The sequence below is a fragment of the Ovis aries genome, chromosome 25, assembly GCF_016772045.2.
Source record: "Ovis aries strain OAR_USU_Benz2616 breed Rambouillet chromosome 25, ARS-UI_Ramb_v3.0, whole genome shotgun sequence".
Taxonomy (NCBI): Eukaryota; Metazoa; Chordata; class Mammalia; order Artiodactyla; family Bovidae; genus Ovis; species Ovis aries.
The window spans coordinates 9839781-9861124 of NC_056078.1; the positions used below are offsets into that span (position 1 = coordinate 9839781).

At 41.9% G+C, this 21344-nt stretch overlaps 1 protein-coding gene across 13 annotated transcripts in view; it reads left to right on the forward strand.

The window, feature by feature from the left end:
- RYR2 (ryanodine receptor 2) overlaps positions 1–7708 on the forward strand; it is an 810976-nt gene extending 803268 nt beyond the window's left edge. For all 13 annotated transcript variants that reach the window (XM_060406755.1, XM_060406748.1, XM_060406743.1 and 10 more), the window contains one exon: positions 6277–7708. In XM_060406755.1, coding sequence (XP_060262738.1) covers positions 6277–6372 — 96 coding nt within the window. In that variant the 3' untranslated portion in view covers positions 6373–7708. The remainder of the gene's footprint in view (positions 1–6276) is intronic.
- Positions 7709–21344: the final 13636 nt, after the last annotated feature.

Consider the following 21344-nt stretch of genomic DNA (forward strand, 5'->3'; position numbering starts at 1 on the left):
ATACTATGCATAGAAAATTCCAAAGTTGCTACCAGAAAACTACTAGAGCTCATCAATGAATTTGGTAAACTTGCAGGATGCCAAATTAGCACACAGAAATCTCTTGCAGTCTTATACACTAACAAAGAAAGGTGAGAAATAGAAATTAAGGAAACAATCACATTTACCATTGCATCAGAAAGAATAAAATACCTAGGAATAAACCTACTTAAGAAGGCAAAAGAGCTGCATGCAGAAAACTGTAAGATATTGATAAAAGACATTAAAGATGACACAAACAGAGAGATATACCTTTTTCTTGGACTGGAAGAAGCAATATTGTGCAATTGACTATACTACCCAAAGCAATCTTCAGATTCAATGCAATCTCTATCAAAATACCAATAGCATTTTTCACAGAACTAGAAAAAAAATGTTACAATTTGTATGGAAACAAGACCCCAAATAGCCAAAGAAATCTTAAAAAAGAAAAATGGAACTGGAAGAATCAGGCTCCCTGACTTCAGATTGTGCTACAAAGCTACAATAAACAGTGTGCTGCCGGTACAAAGGGCTTCCCTGGTGGCTTAGTGGTAAAGAATCTGCTTGTAATGCTGAAGACATGGGTTCAATCCCTGGGTCAGGAAGATCCCCTGGAGAAGGAAATGGCAACCCACACCAGTATTCTTACCTGGGAAATTTCATGGACAGGGGAGCCTGGTAGGCGTTCATGGGGTAGCAGAAGAGTCAGATGCTACTGAGTACGCAGAGCATATATAAAACTGACTCACTTTGCTTACAGCAGAATCTAACACAATATTGTAAATCAGCTCTAATAAAGAATGTAAGACCAGAAACTATAAAACTCTTAGAGGAAAACATAAACAGAACACTCTTTAACATAAATTGCAGCAGATCCTTTCTGACCCACCTCCTAGAGTAAGAAAATAAAAACAAAAATAAACAAATGAGACGTAATTAAACACAAAACCTTTTGCACAGCAAAGGAAACTATAAACAAGTTGGAAAGATAACTCTCAGAATGGGAGAAAACATTTGGAAACAAAGCAACTGACAAAGGATTAAACTCTAAAATATACAAGCAGCTCATGCAGCTCAATATATATATTTTTTAAAACACCCAATCAAAAAGTTGACATAAGGCCTAAACAGACATTTCTCAAAGACATACAGATGGCCAACAGACACGAGAAAGGATGCTGAACATCACGAATTATTAGCGAAATGCAAATAAAAACTACGATGAGGCATAACCTCACACCAGTTGGCATGGGCATCATTGAAAAATCTATAAACAATAAATGCTGGAGAGGGTATGGAAAAAAGAGAACCCTCTTGTGCTGTTGGTGGGAATATAAACTGATACAGCCACTATGGAGAACAGTATGGAGGTTCATTAAAAACTGAAAGGAAAACTGCCATGTTAACCAGTAATCTCACTACTGGGCATATACACAAAAAGCCATAATTCGAAAAGATACATGTCCCCAAATGTTCACTGCAGCACCATTTATAATAGACAGGATACTAAATGTCCATCAGCAGAAGAATGGATAAAGAAGATGTGGTATGTATATACAATGGAATATTACTCAGCCATAGAAAGGAATGAAACTGGGTCATTTGTAGAGACATGGATGGACCTAGAGACTGTCATGCAGAGTAAGGTAAGTCAGAAAGAGAAGAACAAATACTCTATATTAATGCATATATACGGAATCTGAAAAAAATGGTATCAATGATCTTATTTACAAAGCAGAAATAGAGACACAGATATAGAGAATAAATGTATGAATACCAAAGGTGAAAGGGGGAGTAGGATGAATTGGGAGCTTGGGATTGACATATATACTCCACTGATACTGTGTATAAAATTAGTTATATCTAATGAGACCCTACTGTTTAGCAGAGGGAACTCCACTCTGTGCTCTGAGGTGAATTAAATGGGAGGGAAATCCAAAAAGAGCTATATATAGCTGATTCACTTTGCTGTACAGTAGAAACTAACTCAACATTCTAAAGCAGCTATATTCCAATGGAAAAAACAAAACAGCGTGCACCTGTGGTCACCTAATCTGTGACAAAGGAGGCAAAAATCTACAGTGGAGAAAAGACAGTCTCTTCAATACGTGGTGCTGGGAAGACTGAACAGAACTGCAAAAGACTGAACTGCTGCAAAAGAATGAGATTAAAACATTCTCTAACACCACACTTAAAAAATAAACTCAAAGTGGGTTAAAAATCTACATGTAAGGCCAGATACTATAAAACCCTTAGAGGGAAGCACAGGAATACTTGCTGACAAAAATCACAGGAAGTATTTTTTGGTCCTCCTGCTAGAGTAACAATCAGGACCTGCTGCTGCTGCTAAGTCGCTTCAGTCGTGCCCGACTCTGTGTGACCCCATAGACGGCAGCCCGCCAGGCTCCCCCGTCCCTGGGATTCTCTAGGCAGGAATACTGGAGTGGGTTGCCATTTCCTTCTCCAATGCATGAAAGTGAAAAGTGAAAGTAAAGTCGCTCAATCGTGTCTGACTGTTAGCAACCCCATGGACTGCAGCCCACCAAGCTCCTCCGTCCATGGGATTTTCCAGGCAAGAGTACTGGAGTAGGGTGCCATTGCCTTATTAATCTTAAAAGCTTTTGCACAGCAAAGGAAACCATAATAAAAATGAAAAGGTAACCCACAGAATGGGAGCAACTATTTGCAAATGAAGCAACTGACAAGGGAGTAATCTCCTAAATACACAAACAGCTCATGCTGCTGCTGCTGCTAAGTCGCTTCCGTCGTATCCGACTCTGTGTGACCCCATAGACAGCAGCCCACCAGGCTCCCCCATCCTGGGATTCAGCTCATGAGGTTCAATCTAAAGGAAAAAAAAAGCCCAATCAAAAAATGGGTGGCAGATCTAAATAGACGTTTCTCCAAAGAAGACATAAGATGCACAAGAGGTTCTTGAAAACATGATCAACATCACTAATTAATAGAGAAATGCAAATCAAAACTACAGCAAGGTATTACCTCACACCATTTGGAGCAGCCATCAAAAAATCTTCAAATAACAAATGCGGGAGAGGGTGTGCAGAAATAGAACCCTCCTACACTGATGGGAATGTAAATTAGTATAGCTGTTGTACAGAACACTATGGATGTTTCTTTAAAAAACTAAAAATACATCTACCATATGATCCAGCAATCCATTGCCTGGACTTATATGCAGAGAAAACAACTCGAAAGCATTCATGTACCCCAGTGTTCATTGCAGTACTGTCTCAATCGTCAGGACATGGAAGTAACCTAAATATCCATCTACAGAGAAATGGATAAAGGAGACGGGGTACATACATACAATGGAATATGACTCAGCTATTTAAAAAAATAATGAAATAATGACATTTGCAGCAACATGGATGGACCTAAAGATTGTCATCCTGAGTGAAGTATGCCAGAGAAAGACAAATATATATCACTTATATATGGAACCTAAAGAATGGTACAAATGAAAGTATTTACAAAATAGAAATACTGTCACAAATGTAGAGAACAATCTCCCTACCAAGTAGGGAGAAGGGGGGTGGGATAAATTGGGAGATTGGGGTTGACATATATACATTACTATAAATAAAATAGATAATCAACAAATACCTACTGTATAGCACAGGGAAGTCTACCTGAAACTCTCTAATATATGGGAAAAGAATCTAAAAGAGTGAATATATGTGTATGTAAAATAAGGGCTTCCCCAGTGGCTCAGTGGTAAAGAATCTGACTGCCAATGCAGGAGATATAAGAGATGAAGCTTCGATCCCTGGATCGGGAAGATCCCCTAGAGGAGGAAATGGCAACCCACTCCAGTATTCTTGCTGGGATAATCCCATGGACAGAGGAGCCTGGCAGGCATTCACAGAGTAGCAAGAGAGTCAGAAGCTACTGAGCATACAGAACATATATAAAACTGACTCACTTTGCTGTACAGCAGAACCTAACACAATACTGTAAATCAGCTCTAATAAAGAAAAATAAAAATCTCATAAAGACAAAAAATAAAAGGAAACAACTCCACTTACCATTGCATCAAAAAGAATAAAAGTAGCTAGGAATAAACCTACCTAAGGAGGCAAAGACCTTTATTCTAAAAACTATGAGATGCTGATGAAAGAAATCGAAGATGACACAAACAGATGGAAAGATGTATCATGTTCTTAGATTAAAAGAATCAGTATTGTCAAAATGACTACACCACCCAAGGCAATCTACAGATTCAGTGTAATCCCTATGAAATTATCAGTGGCATTTTTCAAAGAACTACAACAATAAAAATTTTAATTTGTGTGAAAACACAAAAGACCCCGCATAGTCAAAGCAATCTGGAGACAAAAAGATGGAATTAGAGGAATCAGACTCCCTGACTTCAGATTATACTGCAAAGTTACAATAAAACAGAGTGCTATTGGTGCGAGAATAGAAATACAGATGGAACAAGATAGAAAACACAGATAAACCCACATACCTATGGTCAATTAATCTACAGAAAGGCACAATACATGATGGAGAAAGACATTCTCTTCAGTAAGTGGTGCTGGGAAAACTGGTGAGCTCCATGTCAAAGAATGAAATCAGAACATTAACACTGCACACAAAAATAAACCTAAAATGGATTCAAGACCTAAATGTAAGACCTGATACTGTAAATCTCTAGGGGAGGAAATGGGCCGAACACTCTTTGATATAAATTGCAGCAGTGTCTTTCTGGATCAGCTTCCTAGTGTAATGGAAGTAAAAACAAAAATAAATAAGTTGAACCTTATTAAATTTTTGGACAGCAGAGGATCCATAAACAAAATGAATAAATGACCTGTGGACTGGGAGAAAATATTTGCAAATGATGCAACCAGCAAGGGGTTAATTTCCAAAAAACTCAACAGCTCATATACCTCAATATTATAAAAACAAACAACCCAACCAAAGAATGGGCAGAAGACCCAAATAGACATTTCTCCAGAGAGGACATACAGATAGCCCAAAAGCACATGAAAAATGCCCAACATTGATAAGTATTAGAGAAATGCAAATCAATGATACCTCATTGGAGGTATCACTTCATACTGGTCAGAATGACTATCAGAAAGTCTACAAATAAATGCTAGGAGGGTGTGGAGACCAAGGAACCCTCCTTCACTGTTGTTGGGATTGTCAATGGGTCCAGCCACGATGGAGAACAGTATGGGGGTTTCTTAAAATACTAAAACTATAGCTACTCTGTGATCCAGCAGTTCTATTCCTGGGCATTATCTGGAGAGAACCATTAATTTTAAAAAATACATGCACCCCAGTGTTCATTACAGCACTATTTACAATAGCCAAGAATGAAAACAACCTTTATATGTATATCACACACATACAAACACAATGGAATATTACTCAGCCATTAAAAAAACAATGAAATAATGCCATCTGCAGCAACTTGGATGAACCTAGAGATGATCATACTAAGTGAAGTCAGAAAGAGAAGAACAAATATCATATGATATCTCCTACATGAGGAATCTATAAAAATGATATAAATTTATATATAAAACAGAAATTGACCCACATACATAGAAAACATATCTATAGTTACCCAAGGGGAGAGGGGTGAAGGATACATTAGGATTTTGGGATTAATATGTACACACTACCATATGTAAAACAATCAAAAAGGACCTATTGTACAACACAGGGAACTCTACTCAATATTTTCTAATAACCTATAAGGAAATGAATCTGGAAACAATACACAGACATATATACACACACATATGTGTCTGTGTAACTGAATCACTTTGCTATTCACCTGAAACTGTCTCAACACTATAGTCAACTATATTTCAAGTAAAAAAAAAGAAAAAGAAATAATTGCATATGAAATGTTTAAGGTTCTGATCAAGCTACTTGAAATTCTCCCTCCTCAAATATTCACCTCCTGTTGTTAATAGTTTGAATGGTGAAATTAATACTACTAATTTTAAGGAATTCTCAAAATCGTATATCACAAATAGTTTTTTATCATTATTATGGTCAGGATGAAGATCCATTATTGGTAGAAACAACCTGGAGTATTTAGGCGCCATCTAAATGAATCTGAAACTCTCTAGTTAAATAACTATATATAATACACCATGATACTTTGTTATATATCTAATAACAAATTTGAGTTTCTTTCTATCTTGTATTTTGTGGTAAGACACAGATCCTAAGGAAAAATAAGTTGTGAACACATTGCCTTTACTTTTACAGGAATCTTATGTTTGGAAGATGTATCAAGAAAGGTGCTGGGAATTTTTCCCAGCCGGAGACTGTTTCCGGAAACAGTATGAAGACCAGCTAAATTAATCTCAGTCCCAGATCACCTCCAAAAACCAACACACACACATGCACACACACACACTCTCTTTGTCTCTGTCCTTCTGTTTCTAGACTGTCTTTCTCTGTTCTCTTGGAAACATCTTGCTGATGTTGTGAACTGCCAGCGTTGGGAGCTGTGTTTCTGAAGACCTGACTCTGCTTTTCCCCCCACCTAGGGTATTTTCTTTAAGAATAATGACTGAAGAATAATCTAAATTCATACACAGAAAAAAATGGGAATTTTGAAAAGAAAAACATTTTGGAGATTCTCAATCATTATTATACAGACAGATTTCCTTCTGAGACTCCTGGAAATCTGCTTGCACTCTGGACATTCACAGGGAAGCGTGGCAGCCACACTCATTCAGCTTCTTTATTTCACCATCCGGAAAGGAACTCTCTAATGGTCACAGAGCACTGTAGCACTTACCAGATTGCTGTGGACACCACTTACGAAGGGAAATAGTGCCTTACTATATGTGGGTTGAGCTATGCAGAAGATATGTGCATGAAAAAAAAAAAACTTTATTTTCTTTATGTCGACTTTTTTTCTTAGTTAGAGTGACTTTTGTGAGGTTTTTTTTTTTTTTTTCTTTCATGCTTTTCTTCGGTGGGGGAGGGTAAGAAAAGCAGTTTGTGTGCACCTTTTGAAAAAGACGGGTGGCCTGTCTCAGGACGAGAGGAGGTTCTTCTCATTCATCCAAATTCCCACTTCCCCTCCCCCTGTGCTCCTGCTCTTATTTTGGTAATGCTCTGATGCAATATTGCAACTTTATGAAATCTTTGTATGAAAACAAAAAGACTGCAAAAAATACACTTTCAAAAGAAATAATTTATTGCATGTTTATTATGCAAGTTTAAACAAACCAAGAAAACTTTCAGAAGCAAATTGATCCACGTGAGAGAATTTTCATGATAATTATATTCATAGTAATAAAGTGTTGTGGGCTTAATTGTGTATTTGGATCCAGTGTCATCCACTAACAATATGATACTTTATGAACTTGACAGTAGTTTTGGGTTTTTCTCTTTCTTTCAGCCACCTGTGATCAGTTGTGAATTAAGGACTTCTTTTCAGGCCATTTTTTTAATATCAAAGCTGAAGCAATATCCATTCAGGGATTTCACCAGTTGCATCAAAAAACATGGATGATAATATCAATCACTCCATTTTGAGTCCTTTTAAATGTGATGTGAATCTTTACAAATAAAAAGATTCAGAATGGAAGCAAGGTCATTTTGCAAATATTGGCGCTCTTTTATTACAAGTCTGCTTATTAATTTTAGAGTTGTAAAACTGTTCTGATTAAACTATTTAACTAACTTTCTCACCTTCTTTTTCCACTTCACTTATAAACTGGGATTCATCCTAAAAGCCTTGAACTTTCAGTTGAGTGTGTGTAGGTCAATCTAAACACTGCCTTAAAGCCCATCATACTTGCCTGTAACTAAGCAGGTTTTCATCACATACGATTATGGAACCTCAGAGCTATCTAGCATTTTGAATCACCTATCCCCATCTCTACCGTTTCTTTATTTTGGGGTCATCCAGATTTCTTAGAAACCACCAATGACAGAAAAATCAGTTCAGTTCAGTTGCGTTCAATTCTTTGTGACCCCATGAACCACAGCACGCCAGGCCTCCCTGTCCATCACCAACTCCTGGAGCCTACCCAAACCCATGTCCATTGAGTCAGTGATGCCATCCAACCATCTTATCCTCTGTCGTCCCCTTCTCCTCCTGCCCTCAATCTTTCCCAACATCAGGGTCCTTTCAAATGAGTCAGCTCTTCGCATCAGGTGGCCAAAGTACTGGAGTTTCAGTTTCAACATCTGTCCTTCCAATGAAAACCGAGGACTGGTCTGCTATAGGATGGACTGGTTGGATCTCCTTGCAGTCCAAGGGACTCTCAAGAGTCTTCTCCAACACCACAGTTCAAAACCATCAATTCTTCGGCGCTCAGCTTTCTTCACAGTCCAAGTCTCACATCCATACATGACCACTGGAAAAACCATAACCTTGACTAGATGGACATTTGTTGACAAAGTAATGTCTCTGCTTTCCAATATGCTGTCTAGGTTGGTCATAACTTTCCTTCCAAGGAGTAAGCGTCTTTTAATTTCATGGCTGCAATCACCATCTGCAGTGATTTTGGAGCCCAGAAAAATAAAGTCTGACCCTGTTTCCACTGTTTCCCCATCTATTTCCCATGAAGTGATGGGACTGGATGCCATCGTCTCCCAAATCATTTTAATTGTTATCCAACTTTCTTTCATTTTAGAAAGATCTTCCTGTTCAGGGCAAATTTGTTTCTACATTGTAACCAGGGACTCATTTTCTGTCTTAATCTGAAAGAGGATTGGCCCACAAGTTAGTGATCTATTCAACATTCAGTTGTTGATTGAACATTTGCCATGTGGGAAGCATGGTGCTGGGTATCAGCTGTCATTTTTCAGCTCATTGGAGCTCTCATAGCATCAGAGTTGTAGTACTTAGATTTTGCATTTCTTTTCTGATATTGTAAGGGAGGAAAACTTTGCCCTTCTTCCTTTCTAGGTTCTTTGGCTATTAAATTGACATAAGACAGATTCACAGGAGAAAAAACAAACTGTGTATGTATATGAGCCCCACAAAAGACATGAAAGGCAATTGAGGCTTATATACCTTCCTGAGCTTAGAAGGGGTGTGGAGGGGTCTGGACCCTCAAAGGGAAAGAAAATAATTCACAGGAAAGTGGGAAGAGCAAATATTTGGTGCATAAATATTTGGTAAACTTATGGATTGTCACACTAGGTATAGACAATGGGACACAAAGGGGAGTGAACAAACGGGTCCTGCCGAGCTACCCCCAGCTTCCCACACCAGCCCACTCTTTATAGTTATGCCTGGTGTGAGTTCTCTTTCTAGACCAGGTCTTCAGTCTGAATTCTTTTAGACTCTTAAGGGGAAGGTAAAAAGCTCTTCCTGTGTATTTTGAGGCGTGGTTGACTTTAGCTCAAAGTAATTCACACATCATAGTGACACATTCTGGAGAAGCTCAAACTAAACCTCTCAGTAACATTTTCATTAAAGAGAGGGAGTCAATTTGTACTGTCTGCATCCCCAATCCTGCTTAGGGAGGTGACCCCATGTATTGAGGAATTTGGACAAAACAAATGACAGCTCTGCGAAACATCCAAGACCACGTTTCCTTTGCCACAAAACACTTCAGAGGAAGTAAGTACACAGTGGAGAGGAATAAATGTTTTTCTGGGATATAAAATCTGATTGATAGATTCAGATCTTTTGTTTATAATGTCAAAGCATTTACATGAAACAACAGTACAGGTGAGAGGTGAGTGAACAAATTCCTAGCTGTTACCTGGATTCTGCAGATTCTTATAGATTCCCCTTGTTGACTGCTCCTGGCTTTAGATCCCTAGCAGGTGACAGACAAGTACTCAGGGAGAAACAGAAAAAGGTTAAATTCAGGAAACAAAGCTTCCTCCCACTAGTGGACTCTTGGCATCAGTGATGGAAGAAGAGGAGAGTAGTTGAATCGTTCACTTTAGAAACTGTCTCTGGTGGTGTCAGTAGCCTACCTTTAGAGGAGGGCATCTCTCTACTCCCTTCTCAAGGCCTCAAAGGGAGGGAGGGTGGCTTTTCTTCCTTAGCATTATTAATTCTCCCAGGAAATGTTGCATGAATTACAAACACACCGAGACTCTCTTATTTCTCTGATTAAACTCAGGGCTGCCTGACTCAAACTCAAGAAATGTAATCCCTTTAGAAATTTTCAAATATTCAAAAAAATCGCCAAGAGTGCTGTAATATCATATCTTCACATCACTTCCACTCTCAACATTTTTCTCCCTTTCCTATCTACTCCCACCACTCTTTCTTTGGGGAACATCTCTTGATCCTACTCCATAAAATAAACAGTCATAGTGCTAAAGCAAGCACTTAGCTAGCTATGAGCAGAGAATAGGGGACCATGGGCCAAATGGCAGGAAACCACACGTTTTGTAAACAACAAGTATCCTTAGGTAGATGAAAAGCAGGAACTTCCAGAATGACAGGAAACCATACATTTTGGGGTGTGTGGCCTGTCCTGAGTGTCCTGAAGGCAGACAAAGAAAGGTAAGAAAAGGCAGGAATTTCTGGTGGCCAAATACAACCTTTTGTTCACTATGCCCTTATTATAATAAAATTAGCCTTGCAGATAAAAAGTTCCCATCATGCACCAATGCCATGACACTTCCGATCAAGGTCAAATAAAACAAAAATCCTTCCTCCCCTCAGGCAGGTGGAGCTGGGATGAAAATCAGTAAAAACAAACCCCAAAACCCTCCCTCCCGAATGAATAGTCCACTTCTTCATTTCTATGCCCCACATAACCAGTTTGCCAGAGAAACATGGCAGCCACTCAGCTGAGCCAGCCTGCTCTCCCCTTGAGAGATGAGCATGCACGCTCAGTCACGTCTGACTCTGCGACTCTATGGACCGCAGCCTGCCAGGCTCCTCTGTCCATGGGATTCTCTAGGCAAGAATACTAGAGCGGGTTGCCGTTTCCTCCTCTAGGGGAAATTCCTGACCCAGGGATTGAACTCGCATCTCCTGTGGCTCCTGCATTGGCCACTGACCCACCTGGGAAGCCCCTTGAGGGCATACTATCACGTAAATTAATCCTCACTTTACTTTCTTGACCTGCCTGCTTTGTCTCTGAATTTTTTCTTCGAGACAAGAAACTAGCCTCTTGCCTTCCTTGCACTTGACAGGGGCTGTCTTACTTCCTGCCATTCATTCATTTCTCCTCCCTACCTCCCACCACCCCACTCCTCTCCCTGCCCCTCACTTTCTAATTTCCCATTTTCAGACCTGTTGCTGCAAATATGCAGGCGTGAGTCAAGCATTTAAAACCATCAGGGCACTCATCAATGGAACACTCTGATCCAGATGACTGGGTCATGGGACGGACTAGAGAGACGACGTCTGTCCACCCATCCCAAGGCAATTTCCACGCAATGGTTTTAGGCACACAGTAAAAAGCATAACACTGCCTCCTCCTTGCAGCTTATTCCTGGTTCCCTATGCCTGAACATCCTTGTCTTCTCTGTGTCTCTATCTCACTCTTACTTTCCACTCTTATTTCATGCCTTACTGCACTGGAAATGGGGAAAAATCTACCAGGCATTTCCTAACCTTGCCACTCGGTCTTATACCTCTCATTGTGTGCAAGGCATGTCAGGAAAGGTTCCAACCATTCTCACAGGCAGTGAAGGACCTAAACCATAGGAGCCTGGGGAAAGACTAGAGATCTCTTCAGGCAGATTGGAGATATCAAGGGAACATTTCTCCGAAAGATGGACACAATAAAGGACAGCAACAGTAGCAACCTAGTAGACACTGAAGAGATCAAAAAACATGGAAAGGATACATGGAAGAACTGTATAATAGAGATCCAAATGAACCAATCGCTACAATGGTGAGGTCAGCCACCAGAGCCAGGTATTCTGGAGAATGAAGTCAAGTAGGCCTTAGGAAGCGCTGCTGTTAATAAAGCTAGTGGATGCGATGGACTTCCATGTAGAACTATTCAAGCGCTAAAGGATGACGCCATCAACGTGTTGCATTCAATATGTCAGCAAGTATGGAAGACCCAGCAGTGGCCACAGGACTGGAAAAGGCCAGTTCCCAAGAAGGGTAGTACTAAAGAATGTAAAGAATGTGCTAACTATCGGACAATTGCACTCATCTCCCATGCTAGGAAGGTCATGCATAAAATCTTACATGCTGGACTTTAGCATTATGTGAGCCAAGAATTTTCAGATGTCCAAGCTGGGTTTCAAAAAGGAAAAGGAACCAGAGATCAAATTGCCAACATTGCTGGATCATAGAGAAAGCTAGGGAATTCCAGAAAAACATCTACCTTTGTTTCATTGACTACGCTGAAGCCTTTGGCTGTATGGATCATGACAAATTGTGAAAAGCTCTTAAAGAGATGGGAATGCCAGACCATCTTATCTGTCTCCTGAGAAACTGGTATGCAGGTCAAGAAGCAACAGTTAGAACCCAATATATAACAACTGATTGGTTCAGGATCGAGAAAGAAGCAGGACAGGGCTGTCTGCTGTTACCCTGTTTGTTTAACCAATATACTGAGCACATCATGAGAAATGCTGGGCTGGATGAGCTCCTATCTTGAGCTGGAATCAAGATAGGAAGGAGAAACATCAACCACCTCAGATATGTGGATGATAACACTCTAATGGCAGAAAGCAAAGAGAAACTAAAGAGCCTCTTGATAAAGGTGAAGGAGGAGGGTGAAAGAGCTGGCTTAAAACTAAATATTAAAAAAATCAAGATCATGGCATCCGGCTCCATGACTTTATGGCAAATAGAAGGGTAAAAGGTGGAAATAGTGACAGATTTCCTCTTCTTGGGCTCTAAAGTCACTGTGGACAGTGACTGCAGCCATGAAATCAGAAGATGACTGCTTCTTGGCAGGAAAGCTATGACAAACCTAGGCAGGGTGTTGTAAAGCAGAGACATTACTCTGCCGACAAAGGTACATATAGTCAAGGCTATGGTCTTCCCAGTGATCACATATGGTTGTGAAAGCTGGACCATTAAGAAGTCAGAACACCAAACAATTGATGTCTTCAAACTGTGGTGCTGGAGAAAATTCCTGAAAGTCCCTTGGACAGCAAGGAGATCAAACCAGTCAATCTTAAAGGAAATCAACCCTGACTACTCGTTGGAAGGACTGATGCTAAAGCTAAAGCTCAAATATTTTGGTCATCTTTTTGAATAGCCGACTCACTGGAAAAGTCCCTGATGCTGGGAAAGATTGAGGACAGAAGGAGAAGAGGGCGTCAGAGGATGAGATGGCTGGATGGCGTCGCCAGTGCAATGGAAGTGAACTTGGGCAAACTTCAGGAGATAGTGAGGTACAAGGAAGCCTGGTGTGCAGCAGTCTATAGGGTTGCAAAGAGTTGGACATGACTGGGCAATGGAACAGCAACAGCAATTCTAGAAGAACATACCCCAGAACACAGAGGTTAACAAATGGCCATAGGATCCAGTATAGAGAAGTCTTCAAGAAGGTCCCTCATCTTGGATGCTGAAGGTGCCAGGGTAGGACAGAGACCCCAGGATGCTAGGGCGAGTAGGATGACCACATGGGGGAGAAGCTAACCCCCGGTATGGCCAGTGTCAACAGGACCAAGTGGATGGGAAATCTGGAGCCAATCCTGTCTTCAGAAATGCCCTCTGGATCTCCTAACGTTAGTGCTCCTCTCTATTATGGGAGCACCTTCTCCCTGAAGGAACGATGGGAAACACTTCCTCCATCCCCAAGGACTCACCCCTCAGATGGTTCTGAGTCCCTGGGACAAGTTTTATCTAGATTCTTTAAAATAAGAAAAGCTCACTTTCTTTTGTAACATAGCTTGGCTGAATATAATCTTGAAGATAATGAAGCCTGGCCAGAAAATGAAAGCCTCAATTATAATATCACCCTACAGTTAGACATCTATTGTAAAAGGCAGGGGAAATGGACAGAACTTTCCATAGTCAGGCTTTTATAGCCCTAAGAGAGAACCCAGAGCTCTGCAAGTCCTATGTTAGACAGCCCACCTGCCAGCTGGGACCCATGCATGCTACAAAAAAAGCCCTCTCTAGTGGCATCTCCAGAGGAACACGAGCCCCAGAGAGAAGACCCATGCCCCAACACTCTTCCGCCAATTTCATATCCTCCCTGCTCTATAAGCCTCTTCACTCTTTGGAACCAAAAGTGCAGCCAGAGCTTCCCTGCCCCCTTCAGGAAGTAGCAGCTGGGCCTCAGGGAATTCCCAAGGATGACACCCCTTTTTCTCTGTCCAACTAGTGCAGCAATCTTTTAGGCTGATTCTCAGAGGACCCCAGTTGGCTCACTGGCAAATTCCGGGAACTAACTCTATCCTTTGACTTTACCTGGAGGACCTAGATATTGTCCCTTCCCACTGCTGTGCCAGAGGAAAGACCTATATTTGGGCACAGGCTCAAATATATGCTTATGGATGACATGTCACCCAACCTCACCAATGCCCTGTGGGCATGACAGCAGTGCCTCTGATGGATCCCAATAGGACTATCAGCCAGGCCAGCCTGGAATCAAGAGAAGGGACCACATGATCCTTCCATGATCCTTCATGGAAGGGAAGAAACGATGCATAACTAAACCTGCTAACCATGCTAAGGTTAAAGAGATCACCCAAGATCAAGATGAAAATCCAGCCCTATTTCAGGCCTCACTGGGAGATGCCATCAGAAACTATACAGATGTAGACGCAGATCTTTGGAAGGATTCCCTTTATTTGCAACTCACTTCATTAGCAAATCAGACCCTAACATTAGTAGGGAGCTTCAAAAGTTTGCTATGGGGCCCCAAATGCCTTGTGACCTTCTTACTGATACAGCTTTCACTATCTTTACCAACAGAGACCAGGATGAGGAGGAAAGGAAGGTACAGTGTGACTTATGAAAGGAAGGACTGCAGCCGTCATAACAAAACCTCACCCATCTCCCTGGAAACCCTAAAAGTATTTCCAGAAGACTGTTGCCAGGAAAGGAAGCCTTTTTAAACTGTGGGAGCCCTAACCCTAGAGCCCAGGAAACAGGTCACAGCATACACCCAGACATCATCCTCACTGTAAGAAGGTGGGCCACTGGAGGAGGAAATGCCTCCAGCTCTGAAGGAAGGAAATTCCCCCCAGCTAGTCATGGTTGTTGATAGGACCCAGGACCTCCCAATGCTCCTGAGAAGACAGTCATTCTCACACAGGAACAATTACAGGATACCACTGAAATGGCTATTTAAAATCCTAAAAGATGATGCTGTTAAAGTGCTGCACTCAGTATGCCAGCAAATTTGGAAAACTCAGCAGTGGCCACAGTACTGGGGAAGGTCAGTTTTCAGTCCCAAAGGACAATATCAAAAAATGTTCAAACTACTGTACAATTGTACTCATTTCACATGCTACCTCAAAATCCCTCAAGCTAGGCTTAAGCAGCACATGAATTGAGAACTTCCAGATGTACAAGCTAGGTTTAAAAATGGCAGAGGAACCAGAGATCAAATTACCAACATTTGAGAAGGCAAGGGAATTCTAGGAAAACATCTTCTGCTGCTTCGGTGACTATGCGAAAGCCTTTGGCTATGTGGATAACAACAAACTGTGGAAAATTATTTAAGAGATGGGAATACCAGACCACTTTACCCATCTCCTGAGAAACCTGTATGCAAGTCAAGAGGCAACAGTCAGAATCAAACATGGAACAACAGGCTAGTTCAAAGTAAGAAGAGGAGTACAACAAGGGTGTATATTTTCACCTTGCTTATTTATTTAACTTATATGCAGAATACATCATGAGAAATGCTGGGACTGATGAATCACAAACTGGAATTTATATTGCTGAGAGAACTATCAACAACCTCAGATATGCAGATAATACCATTCTAATGGAAGAAAGGGAAGAGGAACTGAAGAATGCGACGAAGGTGAAAGAGAAGAGTGAAAATGCTGGCTTAAAACTCAACATTCAAAAAACTAAGATCATGGCATCCAACTCCATCACTTCATGGCAAATAGATGTGGAAAAATATGAAACAGTGACATTTTCTTAGGCTCCAAAATCAGTGCAGATAGTGACTGCAGCCATGAAATTAAAAGACACTTGCTCCTTGGGAGGAAAGTTACGACAAACTTAGACAGCATATTAAAAAGCAGAGATATCATTTTGCTGACAAAGGTCCAGCTAGTCAAAGCTATGGTTTTTCCAGTAGTCATGTATGGATGTGAGAGTTGGACCATAAAGAAGTCAGAGCACCAAAAAATGGATGTTTTCAAACTGTAGTGCCAGAGAGGACTCTTGAGAGTCCCCTGGACTGCAAGGATATCAAACCAACCCTAAAGGAAATAACCTTGAATATTCATTGGAAGGACTGATGCTGAAGCTCCAATACTTTGACCATCTGATGCAGAGTGAAATCACTAGAAAAGACCCTGATGTTGGGCAAGACTGAGGGCAGGAGGAGAAGGGAACAACAGAGGATGAGATGGTTGGATGGTATCATCAACTCACTGCACATGAATTTGAGCAATCTCCAGGAGATAGTTAAGGACAGGGAAGCATGGCATGCTGTAGTCCATGGGGGTTACAAAGAACTGGACACAACTTAGCGAATGAACAACAATGAAATGGCAGGTAAGTCTATCCAGTTTCCAGGGGACAAAGGAGCCACTTACTCTGTCCTGACTTCTCACACTGGACCCCTTGCTCCCAAAACTTGTTCTGTTGTTGGGATAGGAGGAAGATAAAAGCTAAAACACTTCATTACCCCTCTATCTTGCACCTGGTCAAAGACCCTTATAACTCACAAGTTCTTGTCACGCCTGACTGTCCCAGCCCACTATTAGGAAGGGACTTTCTCTCAGCCTGAGGGTGACTCTTATTATCCATGAAGACCAAAAGCAAGAAATGTTTTCCTCTGTGCTATGTATTATACAAGACATGGACAGTCCACCCCAAAATATTCCCCCAAGAAATTGAAAAACTGGGATCAGAGAATCCCAGGGATGTTTAAGTTTGTCATCCCTATAAAAATCACCTTGAAAAAATCTAGTAACTTCTCCTCCAGGCACCGATATTCCATAGAACCAGAGGCTCAACAAGGCCTTCAACCCCTGATCTCAAAACTGATTCAGTATAGGCTTTTGGTGCCATGTCAATCTCCCTGCAATACTTCAATTCTACCTGTCTTCAAACCTAGTGGGGAATAAAGAATGGTTCAAGGTCTCTGAATGTTGAGTGAGGCGGTAACCTCTCCATCCAGTTGTTCCCAATCCATAGACAACCCTTCTCAGATACCCAAGGATACACCCTGGTTTACAGTCCTTGATCGTAAAGATGCATTCTGCAAACCAGCTCACCCTGATTCTCAATACTCTTTTTCTTTTTTGGCCACACCTTGCAACACTTGAGATGTTAGTCCTTGATCAGGGATCAAACTCTTGCCCCTTGCATTTGAAGTGCAGAGTCTTAATTTCTGAGCCATCAGGAAAGTCCAAATGCCATTTTAAAAATTCTTACTTATTTTTGGCTGTGCTGGGTCTTTGTTATAGTACACGGGCTCTTGCTGCTTGCGGGCTTTCACTAGTTGCAGCAGGGGAAGGGATACTCTCGAGTTGTGCTGAGCAGGCCTCTCAGTGTGGTGGCTTCTCTTGTTGTAGAGCTCGGGCTCTAGAGCACACAGGCTCAGTACTTGTGGCAATCAGTAGCTGCGGCACATGGGCTTGGTTGCCCCTTGGCGTGTGGGATCTTAGTTTCTGGACCAGGATCTGGGATCAAACCTATGTCCCCTGCATTGGAAGGCAGATTCTCAACCACGAGACTACCAGGAAAGGACCCCCTTTTTTCTTTTGAATGGACTGACAGAGACACTGAGGAAACCCAACAATATACCTATAATGTCCTTCCTCATGGATTCCAGGATAGTCCACACCTGCCTGGCAAGGTCTTGGAATTAAGGGAACTAAAGTTAGATCAGTTCAGTTCAGTTGCTCAGTTGTGTCTGACGCTTTGCAGCCCCATGAATCGCAGCACGCCAGGCCTCCCTGTCTATCACCAACTCCCGGAGTTCACTCAGACTCACGTCCATCAGGTCAGTGATGCCATCCAGCCATCTCATCCTCTGTCGTCCCCTTCTCCTCCTGCCCCCAATCCCTCCCAGCATCAGAGTCTTTTCCATTACAGGGCCATTATCACCATATGTAGATAGTGTCCTTATCTGTATCCCTTCAAAGAAAGCTTCAGACTAAAACACTGTGTAAAGTGAAGTCGCTTAGTCATGTCTTGGAATTAAGGGAACTAAAGTTAGATTCGTTCAGTTCAGTTGCTCAGTCATGTCCGACTCTTTGTGATGCCATGGACTGTAGCCTACCAGGCTCCTCCACCCATGGGATTCTCCAGGCAAGAATACTAGAGTGGGTTGCCATTTCCTTCTCCAGGGGATCTTCCCGACCCAGGGATTGAACCCAGGTCTCCTGCATTGCAGGCAGACACTTTACCCTCTAAGCCAAAACACTGTATTCTGTATCCTCAATTTTCTGGGCTCCAAGGGGTATAAGTATCCCCAATAAAAGCCCAAACTTCCCCCTACACAGTCACCTCATTGGGACATGATCTAAGCCCAGGGAAGTGCACCCTTACAACCCAGCATAAGGAAGCAACCATCCATTTACAATCACCACAAAAAAAGAAACAGCTTAGACCCTTCTTAGGAATGGCTGGGTTTTAAGAGATTTGAATCCCTGGATTTGGTCTCAAGGAAAAACCATTGTATGAGGGTATTTTCCTGGTGGTCCAGTGGACAACACTCTTCACTCCCGATGCAGAGGACCTGAGTTCAATCCCTGGTCAGGGAAGTAAGATCCCACGTACTGCTGTGCTCTGCAACTAGAGAAGCCTGCATCCCAAAATGAAGACCCAGTGCAGTCAAAAAAAATAAAAACAAAATTCACAATAAGGCCTTGAAGGGACAAGACATAGAATCTCTAGATTAGACAAGGAATTTATAAAAGAACATGTGATTATATTAAGACATCCCTGACTAGTGCCCCAGCCCTAGGGATCCCAGAGCTTAACAAGCCCTCTATTGACCTCAAAGCAGAATAACACTGAGAATTCTCACCCAAAAAGTAGGGCCAATTCTGTGGCCAGGAGCATCTCTCCAGGGAATTGGACCCAGTGGCCCCCGGATGGCCAGGCTGTCTGAGTCATAGCAGCCACAGCTGTGCTAGTTGAAGAGGCCACAAGAGGGTCAAGCCCTGAGGTTTCCACCCCACACAGGTACAGGGAATATTAGAAATTGAAGGACAACAAGAGCTGACTGGAGGCCGCCTCACAAAATATCAAGCCCTCCTTCTTGACTCTTGTGAGGTGACCCTTACAGTATGACATGCCTTAAATCCAGCTATATTTATGCAAGTAGAAAGCCCAAGGGAGCTGTCTCATTCTTGTACTGAGACCATTGAACAATATTCCAGCAGACCTGATCTTAGGGACCAGCCCCTGGAGGACCCTGATGCTGTCTGGTTTATTGATGGAAGTTAGCTACATACATGATGGCATCCAGAAATCCAGGTATGCCAGAGTAGATTTCTACAAGCTCACAGAGACTGATGCCCTGCCAACCCAAACCTTGGCACAAACACACACACAAAAAAACAACCTAAGCTTATAGCTCTAGTTCTAGCTCAAAACCTAGGAAAAGACAAGAGGATCAACATTAGTTAGCTCAGTCGCTCAGTCGTGTCCGACTCTTTGCGACCCCATGGACTGCAGCACACCAGGCCTCCTGGTCCATCACCAAATCCCGGAGTTCACTCAGACTCACGTCCATCGAGTTGGTGATGCCACCCAGCCATCTCATCCTCTGTCGTCCCCTTCTCTTCCTGCCCCCAATCCCTCCCAGCATCAGAGTCTTTTCCAATGAGTCAACTCTTTCCATGAGGTGGCCAGAGTACTGGAGTTTCAGCTTCAGCATCATTCCCTCCAAAGAAATCCCAGGGCTGATCTCCTTTAGAATGGACTGGTTGGATCTCCTTGCAGTCCAAGGGACTCTCAAGAGTATTCTCCAACACCACACTTCAAAAGCATCAATTCTTTGGTGCTCAGCTTTCTTCACAGTCCAACTCTGGCATCCATACATGACTACTGGAAAAACCATAGCCTTGACTAGACCGACCTTTGTTGGCAAAGTAATGTCTCTACTTTTGAATATGCTATCTAGGTTGGTCATAACTTTCCTCCCAAGGAGTAAGCGTCTTTTAATTTCATGGCTGCAATCACCATCTGCTGTGATCAACATTAGACAAATTCCAAGTCTGCATTTTTTGTGTTACATGCTCATGCTGCCATCTGAAAACATAGAAGACTCTGACTGCATGGGGCTCTCCCCTCCGGCACTGCCAGGAGTTCTCCTAGAACTCCTAGAGGCAGAACAAGACCCTAAGAAAGTGTTGGTTATCCACTGTAAGAGACACCAGAAGGGAAATTTACAGTATCAGGAAATAACCTGGCTGACAAGACAGTAGAGTGCAGCTCTTAAAATCCCTTCAACTTGGACCACCTTACTCTTTCATGTACTAACCTGCTTTCACCATCCCAGCATACAAACAAGGAAATAAAGTAGGCAAGAACTGGGGGATATCAAAATAGCTCCAGTGAATGGTGGACTGAGGAACAAACAATAATGCTGCCCAGAGCATTACATGGACAATTTTAAAGGCACTCTATGACTCCTCTCATCTGGGGAGGGACAATTTGACTAACCTGGTAGAAATTTTTCCAGCATAGGCTTTCTCAGACTGTCTCAGAAATCACAAAGGCCTGTAATATATACTACCATAACAACCCAGGGGAAAACTTAGGTCTCCACCCCTCCTCCAGTCCTTCCAAAGAAGAGGAATTTATCTGATAGAAAACTGACAAGCAGACTTTTCACAGATGCCATCCTCAGAGATATAAATACTTCCTGGTTGTTAAAGTGTTAATAGGTTGGTGAAGCCTTTCCAACATGGACCCAGCGAGCTCAGGAAGTAATAATGGCATTATGAAAGAAAATAATTCCTCAGTTCAGACCCTACAGTTTTTACAAAGTGATAATTGCCCCTCTTTTGTGGCTAAGGTCATATAACAAATCTCTAGTGCCCTAGGCATTTGCTACCACCTCCATGCTAGCTGGAGGCCTTAATCAGTGGGAAAAGGAGAAAAGGACAAATATATTTTAAAAATAATTCTGTCTAAGTTTTCCTCTAGGAGTTTTGTAGTGTCTGGTCTTATATTTACATCTTCAATCCACTTTGGGTTTATTTTTGTGTGTGGTGATTGAGAATGTTTTAATTTCATTATTTTACATGTAGCTGTCCAGTTTTCC